The 13,543-nt window shown below is 35.4% G+C and overlaps 1 protein-coding gene across 3 annotated transcripts in view; it reads left to right on the top strand.

Annotated features, from left to right (window-relative positions):
* The window catches only part of CUL3 (cullin 3), an 85,496-nt gene that overhangs the window by 21,616 nt on the left and 50,337 nt on the right, over window positions 1–13,543 (top strand). For all 3 annotated transcript variants that reach the window (XM_032480353.1, XM_032480352.1, XM_032480354.1), the window contains one exon: window positions 12,050–12,163. In XM_032480353.1, the coding sequence (XP_032336244.1) occupies window positions 12,050–12,163 (114 nt within the window). The remainder of the gene's footprint in view (window positions 1–12,049; window positions 12,164–13,543) is intronic.

The raw sequence follows: 13,543 nt of genomic DNA, 5'->3' as shown, positions 1-13,543 counted from the left end.
ATGTATTATGCCATTTAAAAGTACAGTGTAATTTTTCGGCTGTTTACTTTTGATTTCTTGAGACCGGTGTCTGTCACTCTGCTGGGAACCAGATTGTGTGATCTTGTGAAACTATTTTTTCCCTCCATGGTGCTCAGGAGAATTACAATAAGACTAATTACCACATTGCTGTGTTTTGTGTATGTTTTACTATTTATTCTGTCATTGTCCTTGGTATTCAAAGATTAACTATGGTACTAGTGCTATAATGGCTTTTAATGTATGTCTTATTGTCTTAACCTTTGGGAATGCAGTACTTTGCAAGTGTGATAATCATACTGTCCTTCTGTGGTATATTGCTTTTTTTTTTTTTTTCTGTTTTCCTTTCTAACCAGTAGGTTAAAGCTACCATTTTTTTCATGGCATCACTTTGTCCTAAAATCCTAATTTTCCAAGATATTTTATTTTTAAAAATTGGGAAGAATATTTGAACTAAGAAAATATTTTTTAAAAATCTCAAATTCATGTTTTTTATTTTAACATGTAGCAGATTTTCTTTATGAAACTATGAAAATGTGTTGTCCTAACTGCCATCATATGCCCATGCTTTGAACTGCATGACTTCTCCAGTACTAGTCATTGATTTTACTTTGTATTGAGGTCATATGATTGCTCATATTAGGCTCTTTTCTCCCCTCCCCCATAGAGATTGTAAAGGGACTGAATGCATTTTGTATCCCCCATGGTGCCTAGCACCCTGCCTTGCTTGGAAGTAATCGTTAAACATTTGAATTGTCAGTTTGGGGAAATTTTTTTGTATCCTTTTGTATTAAGAGCTTCATTTTAGACACTTGAAGAGTAAGTAGGGAATATTGCCACTAGGAATGAATTTGATTTTGAAATTACAAGTACTGTGCTCTTTGTGAAATGCTTAAACTTGTATTACTAACTATGTATACATTAGTAAAATTACTTACAGAAGAATCTTCTGACAGCAATCAAGAAAAGTTTTCCTGCAGTGACTGTCTTATGTTTTGTTACTGATACTGGTATGATTCCTCTGAGTTTGCCACCTTTATTCTAAAAGTTAGGATAAGGAGAATAATATTGTCAGTCTATCTAGAAAATACCAAGAGGGCAGTGAATTTTATTTCATTCAAGAATCTCTTATCATTAGTGAGTTTTTGGAAGGTTTAAAATACCTGCAAAAGTTAAGATGAATTCTCCTGACCTTAGTGGAAGCTTGCTTTGAAATACAAAAATCTTAAGGTGGTTGTATGTATTATGAGATGGCAGCTTCTATTCACCAAACCTGTATGGAGGTTGACTCCATTATGAACCCCTCAAAGTATGAGATAAAAGAATTCCTTCTAGTTATCAAGAAGTTTCTATTCTTTAGAGGAAGGGAAAGCAAGAATCACGTGGAAATTGAGAATTTAGAAAATACTGTATAAAATATGTGAACATATTTGTATATGTGTTTTATGTCACTTGTTTCAGAAAATTTAAGGCACTTAGGAATTTTTTGGGCATCTTATTAAAATGCAGATTATGATTCATTGGGTCCAGCTCACAGATGACGATGATATTTACCATGATTCTGCTCTGTGCAGACCACAGTTTGAGTAGCAAGATTCAAATATGTATACGAATAATATTATGAATATGTAATACAAGTAATATTATAATAGCAGCAGATGCACATACGACATTTACTGTGGGACAGGCACTGTTCTAAGTATTTTGTGTATATAATTTATTCACACAACAGCTCCTTGAAGTAGGTGCTGTTCCTATTTTATAAAAACTGATGCACAAAGAAATTAAGTAAGTTTCTCAAGGTCACACATTTACTAAGTGTTGAGTCAATGATTTGAATCAGGCAGTTGGGCCTTTTGTCTGTATTCCTGTGCTCCCACTATTCACCATGTAATCTTTTAAATCAAGACTCAGCATAAAGGGAAGAGCTGTGGAACTTCTTTCAAACAATGTGTCAAGATTAGGAAAGATGCTCTTTCCACTCCATGGCTTGGCTCCCACTGAGATTCACTTACAGAGTAAGCCACTTTTATTGGTAAGTTTGTATCACGTCACTCTGGTGTGATGAAGTGAAAAATATTTTGAGGTCTTCAGGAATAATTCTTTAATGACATCATTGGAAAAACAGGATTTATATAACTGGTAAAATTTGTAAAGTGACAAGCCCCCAGATAACATGTGCAGGCTTTGAAAAATTCACATGTTGCAAGTAGAAACTTAAATGCTGTTTTTGATCATGGTGTATGTTGCATATTTATATAAATACTCTGATTCCATCATGTGAAACAAGCAATATGTTTTAGAATTTAGAGCCAACAAAGATACTTAGTACTTACCCAGTGGCTCTCAGTTATAGCACATCTTGTTTTATTGTGCTTATTAGCTTTACTGCACATTACAGATACTGCGTTTTTATAAATTGAGGTTTGTGACAACCCTGTGACTAACGGGTCAGTCAGGCGCCATTTTTCCAACAGCATTTGCTCACTTAGCGTCTCTGCCACTTTTTGGTAGTTCTCCCAGTATTTCAGACCTTTTCGTTACTACTGTACTTGTGATGGTGAGCTGCGCTTAGTGATCTTTGATGCTGCTGTTGAAATTGTTTTGGGGCACCACAGACTGTGCTCAAAGAGGATGGTGAACTTAATGCATGTTCTGTGTGTTCTGACTGTTCCCTGACCAGCTGCTCCCCTGTCTCTTTCCCTCTCCTCGGGAATAGAAATTCCTTGAGATGTAACAGTATTGAAATTAACCCAGTTAATAATCCTGCAATGGCTTCTTAAGTATTCAAGTGAAAGGAAGAGTAGGCCATCTGTCATTTTAAATCAAAAGCTAGAAATGGTTAAGCTTTAGTGGGGAAAGCACGCTGAAAGTTGAAATAGGCTAAAGCTAGGCCTCTTGCACCAGGTGGCCTAGTTGTGGATGCAAAGGAAAAGGAAAAGTTCTTGACAGAAATTAAAAGTGCTTCCCAGTAAACACACAAATGATAAGAAAGTGGAAGAGCCTTATTGCTGATATGGAGAATGTTTGAGTGGTCTGGATCGAAGATCAAACCAGAAACAACATTCCCATAAATCAAAGCTTAATCCCAAGTAAGTTCCTCACTGTCTTCAGTTCTGTGAAGGCTGAGGTGTGAGAGCTGCAGAAGGACAGTGGAAGCTAGCTGAGATTGGTTTCGACGTTTAATGAGAGAAGCTGTCTCCATAGCATAAAAGTGCAGGGTGAAGCAGCAGGTGCTGATGGAGAGACTCTAGCTAGTAATCCAGGATATCTAGCTAAGATAATCGTGAAGGTAGCTATGCTAAACAACAGATTTTTTTCAGTGTAGACAAAATAGCTTTCTATTTGAAGAAGATGCCATCTAGGACTTTGAATCATAGCTAGAGAGGAGAAGTCAGTACCTAGCTTCAAAGTTTCAAAGGACAGGCTGACTCTTGTTAGGGCCTAGTGTAGCTGTTGACTTGAAGTTGAAGCTTATTTACCATTCTGAAAATCCTAGGACCCTTAAGAATTATGCTAAATCTACTCTGCTGTTCGCTATAAATGAAACACAGCTTGGATGATAGCACATAGTTTGGTTTAATGAGTATTTTAAACCACTATTGAGACCTACTGCTCAGAAAAAAAGAAAAGATTCCTTTCAGAATAGTGCTGCTCCTTGACAAGGTACCTAGTTACCCAAGAGCTCTGATGGAGATGTACAAAAGATTAATGTTGTTTTCATGCCTGCGAACACAACATCCATTCTGTAGCCATGGATCAAGGAATAATTTAGACTTTCAAGTCTTATTACTTAAGAAATACATTTCATAAGGTTATAGCTGCCACAGATAGTGACTTCTCTGATGGATCTGGGCACAGTCAGTGGAAAACCTCCTGGAAAGGATTCACCATTCTAGATACCATTAAGAAAATTCATGATGTGGGAAGAGGTCAAAATATCAATATTAACAAGGAGTGTGGAAGAAGTTGGTTCCAACCCTCATGGATGACTTTGAGGGGCTGGAAGGGTAGAAGAAGTAACGTCAGTTGTGGTGGAAGTAGCAGAAGAACTAGAATTTAAAAAGTGGAACCTGAAGATGTGACTGAATTGCTGCAGCCTCTAAATAAAACCTTAATGGATGAGGAGTTAATTCTTATGGATGAGCAAAGAAAGTGATTTCTTGAGATGAAATGTACTCCTGGTGAATATGCTGTGAAGGTTGTTGAAATGACAAGAAAGGATTTAGAATACTACATGAACTTGGTTGATGGAGCAGCAGCAGGGTTTGAAAGGACTGTCTCCACTTTTGAAAAAGTTGTACTGTTGGTAAAAGGTATGAAACAGTATTGCATGCTACAGAGGAATTGTTCTCAAAAGGAAGAGTCAATTGATGCAGCAAACTTCATTATCTTATTTAAGAAATTGGCCACAGCCACCCAACCTTCAGCAACCATCACTCTGATAAGTCAGCTGCCATCAACACCAAGGCGAGATCTTCCATCAACAAAGATTATGACTCGCTGAGGGCTCAGATGATGCTTAACATTTCTCAGCAATAAAGCATTTTTAAATTAAGATATGTACATTGTTTATTTAGACAGAATGCTGTTGCACACTTAATAAACTATAGTATAGTGTAAAGATAACTTTAATATGCACTGGAAAATGAAAAAATTCATGTGACTCCCTTTTTTTTTGTTTTTTATTTTGTTTTGTTTTCTGGAGGGGTAGGTAATTAGGTTTATTTATTTATTTATTATTGTTATTATTTTTAATAGAGATACTGAGGATTGAACCGAGGACCTTGTGCATGCTAAGCACACACTCTACCACTGAGCTATACCTTCCCTCTCCTTTATTTGCTTTATTTCAGTAGTTGGAACCAAACCCACAGTATCTTCAAGGTATGCCTCTATTTTACAGCAGTGAAAAACTTCACTTTTAAAATCATACAAAACCAATATAAATCATATTTAATCAGGGGAAACAGAGCTCACTCTGGAGTGGTACCAAGGCATCTCAGCGGAGCATTGCATGAATGCCAATGATCTACTCAACCCCAGCCATATTACAGGGAAGAGGACCAACGGACCATATAGGTTAAATAACTTGGTCAAAGTTCTGATTAGTAACTGCCCTGAGCAACTAACTGATTGTTTTAGCTCCTGGATGAACATTAAAATTCTGCAGGTTTATAAGAGGTCGCACCTCTTAACATTATAGTGTCTCTGTGATACTTTTAAATGGTTTTTTATTAGCACGTGTGCCATGTTATTCATGCCTCATTTTATGTTTTTAATACATGATGTGTATTTCAGTGTAAAATAATGCTAAATAAAAACATCGTATTTTCAGAGATTTGTCTATTTTGCGATTAATTATTGTCCTGAGTTTTAAGACTTTTTAAGAAGAAAGTCCTTTTTAGTAGTCTGTGCCATCATTAATTATATAGCTCAGTTCTGGTTTCAGTGAACTTTAGAATTAAAATCTTTATAACTCATTTTAGCTGATTTCTTTGTGTTACTTAGATATTTAATTAGGATTGGCTGGCTGGGATTTTGCCCCAGGCATTTAAATTTAGAGGGTGAAAAAATTTTCATTAATGATTAAAAACAATTACATGTGTGTTTTAGAGGGTGGGGGGATACTGTGTAGATTAATAATATCCTTCAACTCTCCAACAGCCAAAGAGTTGCTGGCCCAAGGTCAGCCTCCTTGTCCGTCCATGTGCTACAATCCTTGTAGCTCCCAGTCACTCTTGTGCCTGCTCGCCTCTCCGTGTCATCCCCCTTTCCATCCATCTCTTCCTCCTTCCTTTGCCAGTAATTTGATTGATTTGAAGATGTATTTTTTGTAATTTGGACATTAATTTATCAGTGAATAGGTGTTACTATAGTGTTGAAAAATAAAGATTTTCTTTTGATTTAGTAATACACTTTGTTTTTGCTAAGGGTGTAATAAAGAGGACGGGGAAAGCTATATTCACAGAAATGAAGAGTGTCATATGCCAGTTTGAATTACTGCAGAGGACTTTGTGAAGTTGATATACTCTAAATAATGAACAGTTCTTCATTGTTTGTCATTCAGGTTGCTTTTATGAATAAAGATTGTGGATTGTAGCTTATGTTTATAGTATAAGAATCATGAAATAGACCCCAACTTGAGAATCGTAATTGCTGCAAGTTTTAAAATGTCAATATACAATAAAATTAGCCTTTTATTTTTATACACATTTCTATAAATTTTAGCCCGTGTATAGATTCTTGTAACTGCTGTCATAATCAGAACGTCCTTCTCCCCAGAAAAATTCTGTCTTCCCTTTATAGTCACATACCCTCCCACCCTTAATACCTGGCAACTGCTGCTCTGTTATCTGTCAGTATAGTTTTGTTTTCTCAAGAATGTTGTATAAATGGAATCATACAGTTTGTAGCCTTTTGAGACTAACTACTTTCATTCAGCATATTTTACGATTGAGCTAATCTGTTGTATGTATCAATAGTTGTTCCTTTTTATTGTTGAATGATACTCTGTTGTATAAATGTACCATAGTTTGCTTATCCATTTACCTATTTATTTGTTGAAAGACCTTTGGGTTGTGTGTGGTTTCTTGTGATATAAATAAAGTTAGTATGAACATTTGTGTATAGGTTTTTGTGTGAATGGAAGTTTTCATTTCTCTAGGATAAATTCCTAGAAGTAGGATTGCTGGGTCATATGGTAAGTGTATATTTTCATAAGTACTATCAAACTTTTTTTGTGAGGCCATATACTTTTTGCATTCTCACCAGCAATGTATGAGAGTTCTATTGCTTGGAATCTTTGTCAGCACTTGATATTGTCAGTATGTTTTACTTTAACCATTCTAATGGGTGTGTGTAGTGGTATCTAATCATGATTTTAATTTGCATATCCTTTATGGCTAATGTTGTTGAACATCTTTTCATGTGCAAAATTGCCTTTGTATATCCTCTGTGGTAGAGTGTTCAAGGCTTTTTCCCATTTTTAAATTGTTTGCTTTCTTTACTGAGTTGTAAGGGTTTTTTGATTTTTTGGTTTTATCCTGGATACAAGTTATTTGATATTTTCTCTTAGTCTATTTGTCTTTTTATTGCTTTAACAGTACCTGCAGAACAAAAGGTTTTAATTTTGATGGAGTCCAGTTTATCTTTTTTTTTTCTTCTGTAGATCAGAAGTTAGGTTGGAAGTTGACTCTCAAATGACATTTTTTCTTACATTTCATTCTAACATACCCTTTCTCTTTGAAACATGGTGCTTTAGAAATGAAAAGATAGAGCAAGAAACTTTTGTCTTAAAGTAAGGTTAATGTTGAATGTTAATTGATGGCTTAAAGAAATCAGACTCAACTGCATCAGGATTATTATTATAAGTGTATAAAAACGTTCATACTGAAGAACTTATGCAAAGAGAGGGAACAGAAATAGCTAGTGTGGTTCTTTTAAGTCAGTAGTTTCCTAATCCTGGCTGTGGTGTCAGAATCACCTGGGTAGCTTTAAAAAGAAAAACACTCAGATTCTCTTTCTTCAGGTCTTGAGTGGGTCCCCCAATTTTTTAAATAGACTTTATTTTTTCAGAGCAGTTTTAGATTCACAGAATTGAGCAGAAGGTACAGAGATTTCCCATATGCCCCCTGACACGTGTAGCCTCCCCAACTATAAATGTCTCATACCAGAGTGGTGTATTTGTCACAATAATGAATCTGTATTGACATATCATTATCACCCAAAGTCCATAGTTGACTTAGGGGATCATTCTTGGTGTTTGTTGTATGTTCTATGGGTTACCAAATGTATAATGAAATACCACTGTAGTATCATGCAGAATATTTTCATTACCCTAAAAATCCTCTACTCTGCCTATTCATCTCTCTTTCCACCTTAACCCCTGGCAACCACTAATCTTTTTTACAATCTCTTTAGTTTTGCATTTTCCAGAATGTCATATAGTTGGAATCATATGGTATGTTGCCTTTTCAGATTGTCTTTCACTTGGTGATGTGTACTTAAGTTTCCTCCATGTCTTTTCATGGCTTGATAATGCATTCCTTTTTAGTGCTGAATGACATTCCATTATCTGGATATACCACAGTTTGTTTATTCACCTGCTGAAGGACATCTTGGTTGCTTCCAAGTTTTGGCAGTTATGAATAAAGCTGCTATAAACATCTGTGGGGTTTTATGTGGATATAAGTCATCAGCTCCTTTGATATTTATACCAAGGAGCATAGTTTGCTGGATCACAGAGTATGTCTAGTTTTGTAAGAAATTGCCAGACTGTCTTCCAGAATGGCTGTATCACTTTGCATTCCTACCAGCAATCATTGAGAGTGCCTTCATCTTCACCAGCAATTAGTGTTGTCATTGTTTTGGATTTTGGTCATTCTAATAGATGTGTAGCAATATCCCATTGTTATTTTAACTTGCAGTTCCTTACTAGTCAAGTGTTGAACATCTTTTTGTATGCTTTTTGCCATCTGGTATCTTTTTGGTAAGGTTTCCAGGTCTTTTGCCAGTTTTCTTAATTGGGTTGTTTGTTTTCTTTTTATTGAATTTTATAAATTATTTATGCATTTTGGATAACAGTCCTTTATCAGATGTGTGTATCTTTTGTAAATATTTTCTTCCAGTCTGTATCTTACCTTCTCATTCTCTTGACTGAAATCCGTTGGTCTCCAAATGATTCTAATTCTTTGCCAAGTTTGTGATCTACTCTTTTAAATTAGTCTGCATCTTGCTTTATTCTTTGCAAGGCTAGATGCCATGCATAGCCGTTAGTTTTCAATTACTCATTTAGCCTCTTTGTGACAGCTAGTCCATCCTACTCTCAACCTCCATGGCTTTGTTACTTGTTCTTCATCGTCTCACCCTTCAAATTCCAATTCTTCATCTGGATAATCTTCATGTGGATTTTCCCAAGTAATGATGCTGGTCATACTTGATCTGCAGGTCCCTATGGTTCTTGTACCACCTCTACATCAGAGTTCCTTCCTGTTTGCCTTTGATGGTGCAGAAACTAATGGTGGTTTTGTTAGGTTGTGTGAGGTTAACAGTGTTACCCACATGCATACACATACAGAGCCTCCACTTTGTTTTTCAAATTTCCTGTATTATGTTAATTTGTAAAAATAAAGGTTAAGCCTTTTCACTTAATGTGTATTTTGCTTTTCATGCCAACTTCCTTTTGAAAAGCATGTTTTAATGGTCATAAAGGTTGAATTTTATCTCATTCCTACCATTTTGTTGTGTGTGTTTGAACCAATATGCATTAACTTTACATACATCAGTACAAAAATATTTTTCTGAGGCAGTTTTAGAGGGACGGTTTTTTGCTCAGAGTGACCTGAATAATTAAGATTGCAGCAAGTATACCTAAGGGCTTTTAGTCATACCTGTGTGTGCATATGTGTAATCATTCAGAAATAAATATAACAAAATTAACTCTTAATAGCTGTTTTCTGCTAAGTAAAATTCACCGTGTTACTGATTTATCAGGGTAATTTTTTGAAGCATGATGTAAATAAAGCAGTTTTATCATTTATGACACATTGAGCTAGTTGATTGTATTTTTATTGTTGAAAGGCAGGTGTAACTATAGATGCTATTTAAATATTTCATATATTTATTTTATTAAGTATTAGACCATTGATTTCAGAAAATATGCCTTATTTTATAACTTTTTAAATTTAACTGTTCAGTTTTTCATTCATTCAACAAATATACCAAGCACATTTTTGTGTTCCAAAATCAGGGTGACTTTAATACAGCTAACATATAACTTGATTTTATAACAAAGGGGATATATAGAAGTTCACTTAAGTCCTTACAGATGATTGATTTCTAGATATTCTGGTGTTTGAAACATATAATTTTATTTTTATGTGGTGCAATTTCTCTAGTATTGTCATGATTTTAATTTAATTGCTACTCAAAATTTAGTGCTTCAGTGAAAGAATAGAAAGCTTGATGAACTTTGTAAATAGGAACATTTTCAGCTTGCTGTGGGTTTTTTTGTTTGTTAGTGTTAGCTACCTTGGGAATTTGCATCTGACAAGTGGTAGACTTAATGAGTTGAAATAAGTGATATATTACCACTTTGCATGAAAGTATTTGTTTACACAGTACTGTCAACTAACCGACATGGATGTTAAATCACTTTTGATACAGTCAGCATATTTATGGAGTAATTTCTGGGTGATGTATTTGAAGTCAAGGAGCTTAGTCTTGTGAACAAAAGATTAAATATATAATAAAATTCTAAATTATATGTATACACTAGTGGCTTTCATACTGCATGTTTAGTAGAGTAGATTTATTGTCCCATCACTAAAATCTCTTACTGACTTCTTTTCCTCTAATATATAAGAAAAAGTAAATTAGATACAGTTTTCTCCATTTCAGCTTACTCTCTCAGGTGTTGAGAATAATGTGTTATGTACCTTTTCTTTTAATCTTTGGCACTTCCAACAACTTGTTTGGTTCTAAGTCGAATGACATTTTGTTTACATGTGTTTATAATTCAGATTTATAGATATCTGTATATCTCAACACACATGTTAAGTAATTTGTTTCTCAATACCATGACTTAAGATTCTCCCCAACCTGGAAAAGTTTAACCACTACTACAGATTATCTATGGTAAAGAATGTTTAAAGATAGAAGATGTCTGTTTAGGCTGGAGTTACTGAGAGTTGAGCTAGACCATTGGATTGGTTGGATTTGAATAACTGAATGGGTTGGCAGTATAGTCCCAAAGCATTGTAGGAACTTAGAGGACAAACACACTGCTTTATGACAAAGCTAGACCCAGAGTCTAGATTCTGTTTCCTAGTCAAATAATCTTTCCATTGGACTGATAGTGTAGCAGGAAGAAGTAGTGGTCAGTCACCTTTTATTAGAGAAAGTGGCAATACGTGTGTGGACTATGGAAAGGAATTCCTGAATTCTTAACCAGATTTGCACTAGGAAGGCATTTCAGATTGAAAGGAACTTGATGTGCAAAGGCAGATATCCTGAAAGAGCTTACCCTGTTGGCAGTGGATCATGGTATTGGAGGCTGAGGATGAAATAAAGGGTCTTTTATATGCTAGGCACTGTTCTAGATATGGGAGGTACATGTGGAAAAGACAGAATCCCTGCTTCCGAGGAGCTTACATTTTAGTAGGAGAAACAATAAATATGTAAATATGTAATACACTAGTAATTAGGGAGTGATGAAGTACTATGAGGAAAAATAAAGTGCAGGGTACGAGAGTAGAGAGAGGGGTTGTTTGAAATAGGTGGTCATGGAAGACCTCTTTGTGGAGGTGCAGCTGGAGCAGAAAAAGCCAGGGAGTGAGCTGTGTGAATCAGGGCAGAGGAGACTCTCAGCAGAGCACGTTTGCTATGTGCAGCTCCGTGGTAGCTGGAGTGCAGTAAGTCGCTAGTTTATGCTCACTGAGTGTTTTCCTCGTGCCAGGCACGTGCTATTACTAGTGTTAGTTCAATCCTTAAGACAATCCTGCAAAATAGATACTATTTCAAACATAAGGAAACTGAAGCACAAAGATTAATTTACCCAAGGTCACACAGCTAGTCAGGGATCTGGGATTTGAGCCCAGGTAATTTGACTGCAAAATCAGTGTTTTTGACCATTCTTCCAAGGTGGAAGAGGGGAGATGTAGTAGGGAATTTAATTGGAGCAGTAACCTGGGGCCAGTTCTGTGGAGCCTTATAGTTCCTTTGTAAGTATTTAGGATTTTATGCTAAGTGTGAGGTTTAGTCATTGGAGGGTTGAGAAATGCCCAGGAGGTTGCTTTATGATTCTGAAGGTCAAGAGACGGGTCTGGACTGTACAAAACACATTTGTTAATTATCTATATACATAGGTTATATTATAGCTTGAAATATTTCTACTGGCCTGTAACATGTTTCTTTGATTTAAAATCGAAGATTCCACTTCATTATTTTGTTGAACAGATTTGTGCATGTATACGTATGAGTGCAGTGCGTGTGTGTATAAACAAACTGTAATGAACTCTTCTGTTAATAGGTGCGAGAAGATGTACTAAATTCATTGAATAACAACTTTCTTCAAACGCTAAATCAAGCTTGGAATGATCATCAAACAGCTATGGTGATGATTAGAGACATATTAATGTATATGGTAAGTAGAGCTTTTTTGTTGTTTTTCCTTTAAGAAGTTAAGTGTTTCAAAACACAGTGTCTTCTTTCTGTCACATTTAGTTGGATGGTGAGACTCAGTGTGGAAAGCTTTTGTTTGTTTAATATTCCCTTCGCGAGGACCAACCTTAGTATATTTGAGGTAAAATCTTGGTTGTTCATATATTTAATGATTAAAATGGAAAACTGAAAGGGAAAGATTTAGTATTTTTCTCAGTGTCTAGCACTTGTGCTTCAACATGAGAAATGCTGAAAAGCCCGCCTAACATCTCTCCTTGAGTGAGGGTGGCCGACAGCGTGGGAGGTGAAAGCTGGATGTTCTCTGGCAAGCTTTTGAACCCTAATGTCCTTACAGCTTCAGTTACGGGGATGTCATATTAAAACAAGTATTTTTGTAGTAGTTTTACTCTAATAGTTGCCATCTATCTCTCTTAACAGTAAATCTCTCCTAATAGTAAATCCTTGGAATATGTATCTATTTTATATATATATTATAGATGTGTATTCCAATTTTCACGTATTCCTGTTTTTTGCTTTTTGTTTTTATAAATCATGAGAAATACCTTGTTCATCAAGACAATTTGGAAAACATTGACTTGAGCTAGGCTGTTTAATCGCTTTCAAGGAGATTAAACTATCAGGCTTTTTTTTTTTAACTTAAGTGTGATTATTAAGATCCATCAAGTTTAATTATTGTGTCTGCAAAACCATCAAGCCAGATAACTTGTCTTGTTCAATGTTTATGTTTGGAGATTGGTCATAATGATTTTCTTCTAAGATTTTGCTCTCTGCTTTTCAGATTTTTATTTCAGTTTCTTTCATTTTGATTATTAGTTGTAGTGGTGAGAGTGTGTCCTAGTTTCTTTTGGTGTAATAAAGCAGCGTTTGGAAAGAATTTCCAGTGAGAACAAATAGCTGTAAAGTTTTTTGTTCTGCTGAGTGAGTTCAGTCAGGCCTATTGCCCCTGGTTTATAGGGCTTATTGACAAAGAGGGTCAGGGAGTGGGTACTTCAGTTTTCAGGGTTTTGATAAAAGGCTTAACAAGTTATTTAGCCTTTCTGAGACTCATTTTCCACTTTAGGATATAGATTCATCTTATGTTGACATTTTGAGGTTAATGAGATAGCTTGTGAAAACACAATGTCTGGGATTTAAATGTGAAATAAATTAGCTTACTGTTGCTCTCATTAAGTTGTAGATGTGGTGAGTCTTTAAATTCCAACACAAACACTGAGGTAGAAAATCACTTGTGATTTCATGGTCCATGTCTCATTGATAAAAGAAGAATTTTAAAATTGTATCTTACAGCATGCTATTTTTAATTTCAGTTTTATTTCAGTCCCCACCCCCTTTTCTGTTGTGG

The sequence above is a fragment of the Camelus ferus genome, chromosome 5 (genome assembly GCF_009834535.1).
Source record: "Camelus ferus isolate YT-003-E chromosome 5, BCGSAC_Cfer_1.0, whole genome shotgun sequence".
In the NCBI taxonomy this organism is placed as follows: Eukaryota; Metazoa; Chordata; class Mammalia; order Artiodactyla; family Camelidae; genus Camelus; species Camelus ferus.
Note: the sequence above shows the minus strand (reverse complement) of the source record. Positions and strands in the feature narration are given on the sequence as shown.